At 43.8% G+C, this 14,681-nt stretch overlaps 4 protein-coding genes across 4 annotated transcripts; 2 read left to right on the top strand and 2 right to left on the bottom strand.

Annotated features, from left to right (window-relative positions):
* Window positions 1-197: 197 nt before the first annotated feature.
* Window positions 198-1,721, bottom strand: INS49_008410 (uncharacterized protein; the record flags this gene model as incomplete). The annotated part of the gene is made up of 1 exon (XM_043169153.1): window positions 198-1,721. The coding sequence occupies one exon, from the start codon at window positions 1,719-1,721 to the stop codon at window positions 198-200; it is 1,524 nt and encodes a 507-aa protein (XP_043026833.1).
* Window positions 1,722-2,905: 1,184 nt separating this feature from the next.
* On the top strand, window positions 2,906-4,015 carry INS49_008409 (uncharacterized protein; the record flags this gene model as incomplete). Its single annotated transcript, XM_043169152.1, has 1 exon — window positions 2,906-4,015. One exon carries the CDS (start codon window positions 2,906-2,908, stop codon window positions 4,013-4,015), a length of 1,110 nt encoding a protein of 369 aa, XP_043026832.1.
* A 767-nt stretch (window positions 4,016-4,782) lies between these two features.
* On the bottom strand, window positions 4,783-5,255 carry INS49_008408 (uncharacterized protein; the record flags this gene model as incomplete). Its single annotated transcript, XM_043169151.1, has 2 exons — window positions 4,783-4,965; window positions 5,076-5,255. The coding sequence occupies 2 exons, from the start codon at window positions 5,253-5,255 to the stop codon at window positions 4,783-4,785; spliced, it is 363 nt and encodes a 120-aa protein (XP_043026831.1).
* A 1,885-nt stretch (window positions 5,256-7,140) lies between these two features.
* Window positions 7,141-8,896, top strand: INS49_008407 (uncharacterized protein; the record flags this gene model as incomplete). Its single annotated transcript, XM_043169150.1, has 3 exons — window positions 7,141-7,838; window positions 7,896-8,614; window positions 8,679-8,896. The coding sequence occupies 3 exons, from the start codon at window positions 7,141-7,143 to the stop codon at window positions 8,894-8,896; spliced, it is 1,635 nt and encodes a 544-aa protein (XP_043026830.1).
* Window positions 8,897-14,681: the final 5,785 nt, after the last annotated feature.

The raw sequence follows: 14,681 nt of genomic DNA, 5'->3' as shown, positions 1-14,681 counted from the left end.
CAATGATGCCCCTTTGACTCGAAATGCCTTCATGCTGATATCCTTCATTTCACAAACGCCGATGCCTTTTGTGGCACTTCAAATTCTGAGTGATTCCTTCTCAGAAAGACGTTGAATGCAGACAATGCATTCGAAATTTAATGCTCCTCGCCTAGAGGAACCTGATGCTTTCACACCTGTCGCTGTGTCCTGACTCTTCAGCGCTTGCGGCGCATGAAGATGTCCACTTTCTTCTTCTTGACGGGCGGGTGCGCCGCTGCTCCTCCGTTGCCTGCGGCCGGGGTCTCGTCAGGCTTGCGCTTAGAAGGGGAGCCCGACTTGGCCTCGTGCGCCGTAGGTGGGGTGTCCGCTCGTTGGTTCGCAGGTCTTGCCCGCGCGGGAGCAGCTGGTGACGAAGACCTGCTGCTGTTGGACTTGAAGGATGACCTCCGTCCACTAGGTCCCGGGGCCTCAGGCTCCGGGGAACTGAACATGTCCGAGGCGACAGAAGAGGAACGAGATACTCGCTTGGGAGGCACAATCCTACTAGGCTTGTACTCCTCGCACACGGGTGATGCGACCCGGGAGGCGGCGCGCGACAAATCGTTTCCCTGACGGGCTGGGGCACTGTTTCTCAAAACTCCTGGGCGAGAGGGCTGCTGCTTTGGTGGCGGAGTGGATTTCGCGGCAGATGAGGATGGGTTGCCCGTCGCCGCCGATCCTGGGTGGCCAACCTTCGTCTTGAGGGCACTTGCGGTCTTCTCGGGTGCAGCATTCGGACCAGGTTTGCCGACAGTCTTGACTGTGACTTTGCTCTGTGGGATCGAGGCGCTCTGTGGGCGCGAGAAGAGACTTCTGGGCTTGTTGGGACTGGCGGACGGGTGTAACTCGGATCTGGGTTTGGCGACCAAGTTGGTTGCCTCCACCGGCTTGGACGAGCCTGACCTGAGCTCCTGGTCGCTCATAGTCTTTGGCTGGACCTTTGGTCTCTTGGCAGCGAGAAGCCTGGCCTCCATTTGGCCACGCTCGTCGTCCTCCTCGCGCGGTCGCTTGGCCACAGTGGGCGCAGTAGGAGGAGGAATGAACTTGGGCTGCGCGCGAATGCGGAAGTCGGCCTTCATGGACTCGGGGGCCTTCGTGACCTTCGCAAGATGCGCAGTTGGCCTCATCGTTTTCGGGACCGAGAGCCTCTTCCTTGCCGCCGCCTCCATCGCCTCCTTCTTTGCTTTCTGGACCGCATTGGTCGTCCTTGCGCCACCTCCGAAGGTCAGAGTCGCGGAGCCGGGGCCAGGGCCTTTTCCACGGCTTCTGCCAAAGCCACCGCCGGAGGGAGCCTTGGGGAGCTTTCTTGGGTCGCCAATGGCGGTCTTGTTCTCCATCTTCATCTTGTTCAGGTCGGCATAAGTAGCGCCGAGCTTCTCCAATGCTTCCACCTCTTTCTTGCGCTCCTCATCAGCGTAGAACTCATACACGTCGCGCCATGCTCGCGGGTTCTCAGGCTCGCGAGGGTCGCGCTTCATGGGCACCCGAAAGTCCCTCCTGCAGAACGCCTCCCAGAGCTCTGCATCCTCGCCAACGATTTGGGGTGAGTACTCCTCAATGACGGCCAGCTGAGAGGCGGTCTTTACCTGTTTGAGGATATCGCGAACCTTGAAGTATGGTAGGGTCGAGACATAGGAGAGCTCGTCGATGTTGTCCCAGATGACCCTCCGACAGAGCCCTGCCAGACTGGGGACGGGCATCTTAAATGTATGGTCTGGCCTTGCAATTCAACACAGAGAAGTGAAGGCAGACAAGTATCGAAGTTGAATCTGATGTTCAGTAGTAATTGATGATCTTGGGATTGGAGTGTGTTTGAGAGGAGACTTTGAGGAACGTATGTGCAGTCAAGTCGAGTCGGGGCGTTGTGGCGACCGTATGTAGGTGGTCAACTTTATGTAGCTGGGCGACTTTATGTAGCCGGTGAGAAAGTGGGAGTGGGCCTTGAAGTAGAAGTATTAAAGGAGAACAATGGAGGCTGCAGAGACGGTGAATAGGACGTGGGCAGAATGGACTCGGCCCATTCTTCGCCGCTCTAGGGCGGAGGAGGCTTGGTGACAATTGCGGGGTGAGAGATTGATGCCAGAACTCATGGCTGTGTGCTTATTGTGCAAACGCTGGTATTCAATTGTGTGGAAGTGAGATGAGATGAAATGAGGTGAGGTGGGAAATCGAGGCCGAAGTAAGAGCCTCGTGGCACATGTCACACCCCTAGCTCTCTCCTTGTAAGGAACAAGGAGTGGTGGGGTCTTATCCCCAGCTCCAGCCTTGCCGAGTTTCTATTCGAAGGCGGCACAGCAGGTATTCTCCGAGCTCGATCCATTGGCTTGAGCCCCGTTTGGCACTCAGCTACCCGATCATACCTGGAGGCAGTGATTTTGTTTGTATGTAGCGCCTCCCTCAGGAGTCCATAGTGCTATGCTCCTGCCTTTGCTCTAGACATTCAAGTCCTGAACAATACCTGCAAATTTGCTGTCCCAGAACCTGAATCATCCTTTTTTTTTTTTTTTTTTCAAACAGCTGCGATGTGTACCTGTTGGTTTGGGTGGGCTGCCGGTGAATAGGGAATTCACATTGTGCTGTTACCTCTCTGGGTACCTGGGTACCTAGGTACACAGGTACCTCTGTGGCAGGGAGCTGTAGGTCAGTCTAAACCCTGCCACCGTGTGCCTGCCCAAACATTTGACTTCAATTTCACCCATTCGTCACTCACGCCGTCCCATCACAAAAAGTGCCTTTACTGCAGGACCTTGGTTTTTTCTAGGAGATCAGAAAAGCAGCTAATTTTCAGGCTGGAGAATACTGTTGGAAGAACCTCAAAGGGACAAACTACTTTCCCGCGCGACCTACCTTCGCACTCGACGACAGCTCTCGCAAAACCGCAGCCATGTCGTCCTGGCAGCTCCTCGACCCGGAGGAGGAGAACGAGATCCACAAGTCGCGCCTGTTCAGTGTCGAAGAGCGGCCCTTCAAGCGCATCACGAAGCGCCTCTCCACAATCAATGGCCTCGCCAACTCGAAGATCCGACAGACCGTCACGCCTCCCCCCGACACCACAAACGCAAGCAACGGCGACGATAGCAGTGCCGCCGAGGCAGTCGACTTCGCGCAGCTGAAGGAGGACATTACGTTCGACTTCGCGGCCTTCGACTACACCATCGGCCGCCTGCAGTTCCTCCAGACCGCCAACGCCCAGCAGCGCGACAAGTACGCCGTCGAGCGCGGCGCCATCCTCGACACCTGCACCAAGGTCAAGGACAACACGGCGCAGCTGAGGGTCCAGCTCGCCGCCGCGCAGGCCACCCGGGCGCAGAGGCTGCAGTGGGACGCCCTGGCGCGCAAGATCAACGACAACAAGGCGCTCCAGGAAAGGCCCAAGGCGACGGCGACGCTGGAGAAGTTGGAGGAGGAGTGCAGGCAGCTCGAGGCGGAGAGCGAGACGTACGCCGCCACGTGGAGGGAGAGGCGGGAGCAGTTCAGCAGGATCATGGACGAGAGCATGAGGCTGCGCCGGCTCATCCGCGACGAGAAGGAGGAGGTCGAGCGGCGGGAGGGCATGGACGAGGACGGCAGCGGGGAGGGCGACGGCGCCGCGGATGGGCATACGCCGCGGCCGGGAAGCGCCAGCGGGAACGCGACGCCCCGGCCAGACGGCGCCGGGGTGGCCTCTGCCGTGCCGAAGGGGCTCGGGGAGAACGGCGACTCGACACCGCGGCCGATTTCGGTGGGCGGGCGGACGCCGATGCGGGACAGTCCCGCCCCGAGCGCCGTGGATGGGCTCAAGCCGAGGCCTGAGATGTCAGGGAACTTGTCACAGTCTGGCAGCCGGTCGGGGAGCCGGGAAGCGTCACCTGCTAGGAGTGCCGAGCCTGAGAGCCGCCAACCAGAGGGTGAGGATGTCGAGATGGGCGAAACGCCTCGCGATGATCCCGCAGCAACCCCGCAGATCACCGTTGAGGGCCAGACTGTTGAGGATAAGATGGATACGTCGTCATGACAACATCCATAACTGGAATGGGACCCCAAAGGACAGGGACGGTGCGGAAGCGGTCTGGCACGTCCGCTTGACTGTTTAGATAACGTGCAAGATACCCCGTGGGAAAATCAAAATTGGCGATTCGCAAAGCTGATGACAGGTTCAGCTCGTACAAAATCCCATTATTCGCGCACGCGACTTCGTCCAGTCGATGCATCTTGCAGGACAGTACCTCTCAGGAAAGTGTCAAGGCCCGGAACAGCCCCGTATAGTTGCCGCTCAAGTCGGGTGACTCTGGCCGGGTTTGACCTTGCTTCACTGCTCCTTCTTTGTGACCTGCCAGACCACGAATCTGCATTCACAACTATGACTGCGGCAACCGCACTGTAAGTCCTGTAGTCTCTCTCATAGAGCGTTCCAAGCACTTCCATGTGATGGGTTCCAGGGCAGTATTTCGGAAGCCATTCTTCCCTGCAACGGTTCGTCCGTACTTTGGCTCCTGGAATCGTCTAGTCTAAATTTGCCTTGTGCCGTCGATTTTGAGATACCTTGGGAATCGTTTTTCTTTCAACCGACCGCTCTCCATCCTATGGCGAACTTGTTCTACCTGCCAATCGCGACAGGATGTCCCATGATCATAACATCTGGCATCGCAGCCCATCCCACCGCCCGCTCTAGAGGTTATGCCCAGCCATGCCACGATTCGATCGTGCCCACAGGCCATCTTCCGCGAAAGCGAGACCCAGAAACACGATGAGGATGCCGAGCGGGGCCTTCAGAAGGGCGGCCTACGCCTCCGCCTTGAGGGCGTCCTGGCCCTGCTTGAGCACCTCCCTCGCCTTGGCCAGCTCGGCCTCGGCGCCGTCGCCGCTCTCGCCGATGGCGATCTGCTCCTCCAGCTTGGAGACGGCGTCCGAGATGCGGCTGCGCAGGGGCCCAAAGACGTTCTTGGTCTCCTCTGCGGCTTGTTTCTGTGGGTGGGTGCAAGGTGAGTCAAGGATGCCATGGCCGATGTGGAAGGTAAAGGGGAGGGAGAGGGTTAAGAAATGAAAAAGGAAGATGGGGGGGGGGGCTAGCAGACCTCCTGCTTGAGGACGTAGTCGGCGTTCTCGTCTAGGTCGGCGCTCTTCTCGGCGATATCCTTCTCGAGCTTGGCGATGCGGGCCTCCTGGCTGGCGAGGTCCTTGTGATAGTAGGCCTCCTCCTTGACCAGGCGCTGGACGGACGAGGTAGCAACGGCGAGGGGCGTTGGGGGAGCCATGTTGATTGTGGGTGTGGAGAAGCGGGGTTTGCGATTATTTGTTGAAAAGTGATGGTATTGATCCCCTGGCTAAGTTGAGAATGTACACTATGTTCAGCCAGTAAGGGTCGTTGATGTTGATGTTGAATGTGGATGCCTGATGTGTTCGCATTCGTGGGGCTTTTCAGCGTGCCTGTACACAGACGGGTCTGTTATGTCTGATTGTTTGGCCAGTGCTGTACTGTCCCGTGCACCTGAGACCCAACCGGGAATATTGTTAGACGTGTGCATGGGTACACTCATTTCAACCCGTATTGTTTACATTTGTACATGTAGTGTGCGGTATGGCTAAAAATCATCAAGACCCTGTGTACATCGAATCCATGAGGTCAGTTTTCCTGGACACGGGCTTGCCTGGCTCGCGCGCACCATATGTGTCGATTGCAGTGCAGGCCCAGGTATGTAGGTACGGGGCGCAAATGCGGGTGCGGGTACCGTGCGTTACCATGCTTTTTTTTGGCGTTCCGGCCTCACCGGGTTTACTCTTCAACAGGCCCAGCAGCCAGACAGAACATGCTTGGATCCCTGGAAGCCGAGGGAGGCAGGATTTAGGGAACAGAGCCGCAACTGCCCCGATTCCAGTTTCCCCGCACTCTGGACTCTCTCCCGGCTACAGGCACACGGTTATGGTAGGCTAATGACCTCGTCAATCTTGGAAGGTGGGCGCCACAAATCAAGCTTCCCCACGTTCAGGTGCCTGTGAGAATTGTATTGCCTCGGCTGCGATCCAGGTCGCCAACACCTCTCTCTTCGCTGTGCAGATTGCCCTTCTCTTGGTACTGTGTGGTACGCGTACAATGCACAGTCTGCCGCTCATGACAGTTCAGTCGAGACTCGAGAGCTCGGCCGAGGCAATTCTCTAGACAGGAGCGCCCTCTTCAAGATACCACCTGGGCCTGATAAACATTCTCGCGGCCGCCTCCTTCACAATGTTTATTCGCCTGTGCCTCAGCCACAAGATACCCTAGGCGAAGGGACTGCGGTCAGAACCTCTGATGCAACGTCTGTAGTACCTACCTGTGAGCCGTGGCCCTCAGCATGTGGGGAGCATGCGAACTGGTGTCCGGTTACGTGCAAGCGCCTTGGGCTCTGGCTTCGGAGCTGGGCCTGGTCCTTGTTCCCTCCGGGTCAGCCTAGGCCAAAAACACTGTGTGACATCCAAAGCAATGCAGCAACATGCCCGGGATCGACCCGGACCCGCAGTGAGTGCGGATTCTCGTACTGCGAGCTCTGCGGTCCAATCCACGTTGTGCCTTTCCAAGTGCTGCTGCATCCAGGGATCGTCCTCCGGCTTGCGACAGACTTGCCAGATCCAGCCCCATATTGGACACTCGCGCGGGTCCCCGGCAGTCACTTGTAGTCTTGGCTGTTTGACGACAAGACTCCGCCTTCCTCACGTCTCCAATCCGGTGCACACAGGAGTCGGACCTTTGAATCTGCCCGGCCTGTTTGACACTCCTCCGGTCCACTTCTCGACAGTCTTCAAATAAGTCGTCACCTCCGTGGTTGACGAAGATACACGTCTGCTCCGTTTCAGACGTCAAACGCTTACTAGCTGATCTGACCACTGACCCCTCGGTTTCTTCGACCCTTGCAGTCAACTGGCAGGTCCTGCATCGTGCCCAATCATATCATGCCTCTGGATGTGTTTCTCCAGTTGACACTCTGAAATAATAATCCAAGAGCTGCGCTCGGCGATTCAACTCCAGGGCTTCATGCTCAGTTTGACTTCTTGCCCTCGAAAGGCAAATTGGTCGTCTGATCATCTCGAACACGGCGGGCCGACTGCCCTAACATCGCCATTCCGTCGTCCGCTCATCAAGTCAACAAAGCCAAACCATCCAGAATGGGCCTGCTGGAGTATGTATGGGAGCTGGTGTCTCCCAAGACACTCATTGCTGCCCTCGTTGGCATCTATCTTGTCTACGCATGTTTCCAACGGCTATACGAGAGCTATCGTATAAGTAAACTCGGCCCCAGGGCTGTGAGCGTCCCTTACAAGCTGCCCTATGCTCTTGATTTCATCTACTCGGCCGTTCAAGCAACCATGCACCATAAGAACCTTGAGAACTGGCGAGCTTTCTTCACCAAAACCGGCGTGGACAGCGATGGCAACGGCGCCTACACCCTCGAGGTGCGTGCCTTCGATAGACGAGTTGTCTTTACGGCAGACCCAGAGAACATCAAGGCCATTCTGGCGACTCAATTTGGGGATTTCGGAAAGGGCGAACCCTTCCACGAGGAATGGGAGGAGTTCCTGGGCGACAGTATATTTGTGACGGACGGCCAGATGTGGCATACCAGCAGGCAGCTGCTGAGGCCACAGTTCATCAGGGACAGGATCAGCGACCTGCACTGTTTCGAGTCGCACCTCGAGGTGCTCTTCAGGGCCATGGCCAATGGAGGCGCACTGGACGGCGAGGACCAGCAAGTCGACCTGGGTGCTGTGCACGGACGGGTTGTGGATATCAGTGACCTCTTCTTCAGGTACACCCTGGATGTTGCAACTGACTTCCTCCTGGGCAAGGATGTGAAGTCTCTCAGGTGAGAGCTCACTGTTTCGAGCCAAGTTGCCATTTTGAGACCTGACAAAATATAAAGCAATCCGCGGCAAGAGTTCGCCGACGCCTTCAACGAGGTGCAGCGCGTTCAGAACATCATCACACGCGCCGGCCCGGGCATCAGCATGTTTGTCCCGAAGAAGAACTTCCGGAAATGCCTGGCTACCATGAACGCCTTTGTCAACACATACGTGCAAAAGGCGCTCCTACTCTCTCCCGAGGAACTCGCGTCGAGGAACTCCAAGTCTGACATGTCATACACCTTCCTCCACGAGCTGGCCTCGTACACGCGGGACCCCAAGGTCCTCCGCGACCAGCTCGTGGCCGTTCTCCTCGCCGGCCGCGACACCACGGCCGCAACACTGTCATGGACCATCTATGAGCTGGGCCGGCACCCGGAGGTGGTCGCCAGGCTACGCGCCGAGATCCTGTCAACTGTCGGTCCGAACAGGACCCCGACGTACGCCGACCTCAAGGGCATGAAGTACCTTCAGAACGTCATGAACGAGATTCTGCGCTTATACCCCGTGGTTCCCTTCAATGTGCGCTCTGCACTTAAGGATACCCTGCTTCCCCGGGGCGGCGGCCCGGACGGCACGCAGCCGCTCGCCGTGCTCAAGGACACGCCCGTCGGGTACTCGACCCTCCTGATGCAGCGCCGCGAGGACCTGTACCCACCCGTGTCAAAAGACTTCAAGCCCGTGGAAGACTTCTCTCCCGAGCGCTGGCAGGCCTGGAATCCCAAGCCCTGGAACTATAGTGAGTTGCCCTATGGCACCCTACCGGTCCACGAACATCCCAATGCTGACCCATGTGAAATAAGTCCCCTTCAATGGCGGCCCAAGAATCTGCATCGGGCAGCAGTTCGCGCTGACGGAGATGGGCTACGTGCTGACGAGGCTGTTCCAACGGTTCGAGAGGGTCGAGAGCTACATGGACCAGGTGGACGGCGGGAACCCGACGCTCAAGGCTGAAATAGTATTGCAGCCAGGTGATGGGGTCAACGTAGCATTCTTCCTCCCTGAGCCTTCAAAAGGCTAAGATCTCGACTAGATATTGTAGCCAAGGTCCTGATCGCTAAAGCAAGGGACTGCTTGTGTTCTATTCTTGTTCAATGTTGTCTCCGTGATGTCAGTACAGCTGGTGATGCGTGGTTCACATTCACTTCTAGCCAGCCTATTGTGCTCGTGGACATCACCGGTTCTGCCTTTTGCGCCCAGGCGCATCTCGTGAAGACGATGTGACTAGAGCCTCGCCTCAAGAGGAGATAATGGCCTTGGACCTCCTCCAGCGTGTGCCTCGATCCCGGTGCATGCTGCCACGCGGTGACTTGTCGCCCTGGCGTTCAGTTCATGGAGCCTGCTTGACAGGTGCACCTGTTACTGTAGGTCAGTATCACACCAGACAACTTGTGGGATAGCCTAGCCTCCTGTGGAATACCCTCCAGTGGATAGTTTCCCATGGGACAACCTCCTGTAGGATAACCTCCTATGAGATAATCTCCTATAGGATAACCTCTTATAAGATACACTTTTATAAGACAGCCTCTTATCGGATAGTCTCCTATGGGATAACCTCCCATGGGATACCTTCTAGTGGAACAACCTGTTTCAATTTACCCCTGGTTCTCCGAGTCGTTGGATCACCTCCTTGAATGGATTGTCGCTCCCTACTGTGGTATCGAGTGCCCGGTGGCTTGAGGCTATTCCTATAATACCCATTACTTCGAGACAACCAACGGACCGGCACAGAAGAGATTTGTTGGCATCAGCGTTCACTTGTACATGATTGGAGTACTGAAGCCACTCGACCAGGAATTGACTATGAGTTGCGTGAGCAGATATGGCAGTGAATGGGAGTAACGGTGAATACGGCGGTACGCATGTGTAAAAGGGGTGGCCTTTAGCCTTTCTATAGTCAGAATCCTGGCCGTATACCGACTTCAAATACAACTATCGCAATTCGTCTCAGACCCAATCGCCCTTCTATAGCAGAACCACGGATGCCACGGCCTCGTCCGAATCCCCGGGAGCTCGAAAGATGCTGTGGTGACCGGGTGGATTCAGCAGTTCCAACCAAATGTCGACGGACTCGATAGGTGCCAGGTATTTAACGTCTCTTCTCTTGTCTGGCAAGTGATGGCAGCTATAAATCTGACTGATGGCTCATAAAGAGTATTGAGGCTCAAGGACATCCATATTCTCGCTCCTCGATCGTGCGGAGGGATTGTGGACTTCAGAGGGCAACCAGGAGCATCCCGATCCCCTGTCACGAGAGGGAATACAGAGGCAAGGCAGCTGTCCTTAATACGTCAATTCAAAGCAAGACGGCGCTACCTTCTATATAAGGAAGAGGTCTGGTAAAAATTGTAGGCGAGGGGTTTTATGCCTGAGGGGTGTGGGGCCCAGAGCCTTAGTGAATGCCAGCAGTCAATGGGGCCTAGTCACACACATACTCACATCTCCTCGCCGTTTAAGATCTAGAGCTAGCTCGTGCCCCATGAATGACAGGGAAAATGATGCTCTGCTGATACTCCACGTGATACCTAGGTATACTCCATATGGGGGGGGGGGGTTGGTGTTGGTAGGTCTCTTGTACGTACGATAATCATATGGGAAGCAATCATATATTGGTGTTATTCTGTTTAAGTTTTAAGAAGCTATATACCCTAAAGGGGATAATTAAAGTAGCCTTTTAAGTATAAGGGTTGTACTTACTAATACTTATAGTTTTTCTCTTTTTTTAATAAGTATATATAATCCTTATTATAATTAATTTAAAATTATAATTTATTATATATTATATATATATAATCTTTATTATAAGAAAATATTGCTAAAAAAGCTTAAAATTATAACTTATAAGTTTTAAAGTAAGTTTTAATAATCTTTATTATTATATTATTCTTTAAATTTATAACCTTTATTATTATATTATCCTTTAAATATTATATTTATTATTTTTAATACTTAGCTTTTAAGGTTGCTTTTTTATAAAGATTATTAACTTTTATATAAAGGCTTTAATCTTAAATTTTTTCTTTATAAGGAAAGTTAATACTTATAAAGTTAATATTAAACTTCTTATACTTATTTTTATTATATATTTTTATAATATAAATATTATTATCTTTATTTTTATTTTTATTATTAAAATATATTTAATATTACTTTAAATTAATTTTCTTTAGCTATTTTTTATCTTTTTAAAACTAAGCATTATAAGTAACTTAATTATTTATTAAGTTCTTTTTTTACTTTTTATTATTTTTTTTAATTTCCTTAATAATTATCTTTTACTTAAATTACGTAAGTAATAATGCATACTTCTTAATAAATTTCTTTATATATAAGCTTTATATATGCTTATTAATAATTTAATATAAAAAGTTTTAAACTTAAATTAGCATAATAATTTAATCCTTTAATAATTAAATCTTTTTAATTTAATATATATAAAAAATACTTAAAATTAAAATTCTTATTAAATTATTTATTATAAAGATTATAATAATTTAATATTTAAAATAATAATTACCTTAATAATTCTTATTATTAAGGATATTATATAATCTTATATTAAAAGTTTTAATACTCTTAATATAAATACATAGCTTTTTAATTATATTATTAAAAAATATTTACTTATTTTAATATTAAAAGTTATTAATAATTTAAATAATAATTATTATAATAACATTATTTAAGAAAATTATTTTAACTTAAGCTATAATTATAACCTTTAACTTATTAATTTTAATAATTTTATAAAAATTAATCTTAATAAACAACTTATTCTTTTTAATGCTTAGCATAAAAGTAAAGTTAAAGGTAGTTTTTGCAATCTTTATTAAGATTTTATTAACCTAATTTTAATTATCTTTATTATTAATAATAATTAAATTATTATTAATATTAAATAAATAAAAGTTATTATTATTAATATCCTTATTAATATTTATTAAATAAGTAAGTAAATAAAAGTTATTATTATTAATATCCTTATTAATATTTATTAAATAAGCATTATTAATAATAACCTTATTATAAGAATTAATAAGATTAATAAGCTTATTTTTATCCTTATTAATTAAGGTAATTTTAGCCCTTTTTATAGCCTTAATAATAATTTCAATCTTTATTTTATTACTTATTAAAAATATAATTATAATATTTATTTTATTAATTAAGATTATAATTATAATATTTATCTTATTAATTAAAGTTATAATTATAATATTTATTTTATTAATTAAAGTTATAATTAAGATATTTATAAGAAAATCCTAATTTTATTTAAGGATTATAATAATGCTACCTTTAATATTAATTATATTAATAATAGCTATAATAATAATTATATTAAGTATATTCTTAATATAAATAATAAATACAATATTTATTAAATAATTTTATTTATTATTATTATCCTTATAAGATATATTAATAAAAATATTAAATAACTTTTATAAATTATAATTAATATTCTTTATTATAATAAAAAGGAAAAGATTTTATAAGAATTTAATAATTAAAATAAATATTTATAATATAAAACTTTATAATTATTATATAATAATTATTAATTTATTCTTTAATTATAAGAAAAGTTAATAAATTATAAATAAATTTAATAAAAGTTAGTTTTAATATTACTGCTAATAAATAATAGCGAAAAGCAATAATAATAATAAAGTTAACTTTAAAATAATAATTATTAATAATATTAATAATTATAAAGTTATTCTTATATATAATAAGGTATTAAAAAGATTTTAATTAAAATATAAAAGGTTAAAGTTTATATTAAAGGTTTAAGTTTAAAAGGTATAAGGTTTTATAGCTAATAATAACAAGGTTAAAAGGAAAAGGTATTAGCAATAAGTTATTCCTTTCTTAATAAAAAAAGGCTACTTTAGGTTTCTTAATTAACCTATTTATCTATATATAAAGCTTATTATTATTAATAAGCTTTTATAATGCAATATTTAAAGTTAATTTTATTATTATATTAATAAAGTTATTTTTTTTATTTATTTACCTTACTTTAATAATCTTTTTTATTTTATATAACTTTTATAATAATATAATATTAATTATAAGGTATTTTTCCTTTATTATTTTTAACTTTATAAGGTATTTATATAAGTTATATAAGTTTATATAAATAATTAAAGGTATATTTAATAATAAGAATTATTTTATAGCTATCTTAATTATTATAACTAAGGAAATTTTAATATTTACTTTATTTATTATATTATAAATTTTACTTATTAATATGCTTTAAATAATATATTTATATTTTATTAATAATTAATAAAAAATATTACCTATTATTATAAATCTCTTAATTTCCTTATAAGTTTTATTTATAAAAATAATAATATATTTAAGTTAAGATATTAAGTTTTAATTATTTATAAATAATTTATTTATAAATATAAAAAGTTTTATTATTTTAAAATTTAAGGGTATATATTTAATTCTTTATATAATATTATTTATTTATTATAATAATTATATATTTAAGCTCTTATAATTTCTTATCTTTAAGTTTTATACTTATATAATTATTAAAAGATTATATAAAGCTTTTAATTAATAAATTAAAGCTATATATACTTTATAAGCTCTTTATTTAAAATATTTTTAAAAAGCATCTTTAATTATTATATTAATAAGGGTAAGTTTATTAACTTATTTCTTTTATTAAATAATAATTAAGCTAATGGTATTTATAATTATATAAGCCTTATTATAATTTATTAAGTTTTTAAGCATTAATTTTTATTTTAATTTTCCTTATAATTTTATAGCTTTTATCTTAATCTTTTTCTTATCTTAGAATTTTAATATAAATAAAATTAATATATTATTTATTTATATACTTATTATTTTAAAATATTATATAAGCTTTATAATTATTAAGCAAGAATTATATATAAAGCAATTTATCTTAAGCTTTTATTAATAATATCTTTAATATATATTAAATTAATAAATACTGGATTTTATTATGCTATATAAAGGTTAAATAATATAAATAATTATATTTAAAGGGTATTTATTCTTTAATTCCTTTAATAGCTTTATAAAAATTATTTTACGTAATTTTAACTTTACTTAAAGGTAAGCTTAAATAATATCTTAAAGTATAAAAACTATGCCTTTTGCTTAAATTAATAAAAAAGTAAGTATAAAGATTATTTATTAGCTTATTCTTTAAATAGTTAAGCTTTATATTAAGATTAATCCCTTTTTATTATTATTATAACCTTAAATAATAAATTAAAATTTTTTATATAATTTTATAATTTTACCTTTTACCTCTTATATTATATAAAACTTAAAAAGATAATGTTTATTATATTGCTTTATTAATTATTTCTTTATTTAAAAGATATCTTTAGCAATAAGGTTATTAATTTCCATTTTATTAAATTCTTTAAATAATAAGCTTGATATTATAATAACTTTATCTTATTTTAATTTAATTATTAAGTTATAATTTTTATTTTCTTTTTTTAAGATATATAATATAATAATATAATCTTTTATCTTTAATAATAATAATTATATAATAAGTTATATTTAAGGTTTTATAGTTAGGTTTTTTGCTTATAAGTGTAATGGGTTTGTGTATTGTAAATGCTAAGCATTATTATAGCTAAGCTTAGTTAAATAAAGAGAGAAAAAGAAAAGGTATAAAAGTTAAATTGCTTAAATTCCGGTAATAAAATATTGGAAACCTTAGGTTTTAAGCTAAAACTTAAAACCCTTACCTTAATGGGTTATACTTATTACATTACCCCCTTTTTACCCCC

Source organism: Diaporthe citri (assembly GCF_014595645.1).
Source record: "Diaporthe citri strain NFHF-8-4 chromosome Unknown scaffold_3, whole genome shotgun sequence".
Lineage (NCBI taxonomy): Eukaryota > Fungi > Ascomycota > Sordariomycetes > Diaporthales > Diaporthaceae > Diaporthe > Diaporthe citri.
Note: the sequence above shows the minus strand (reverse complement) of the source record. Positions and strands in the feature narration are given on the sequence as shown.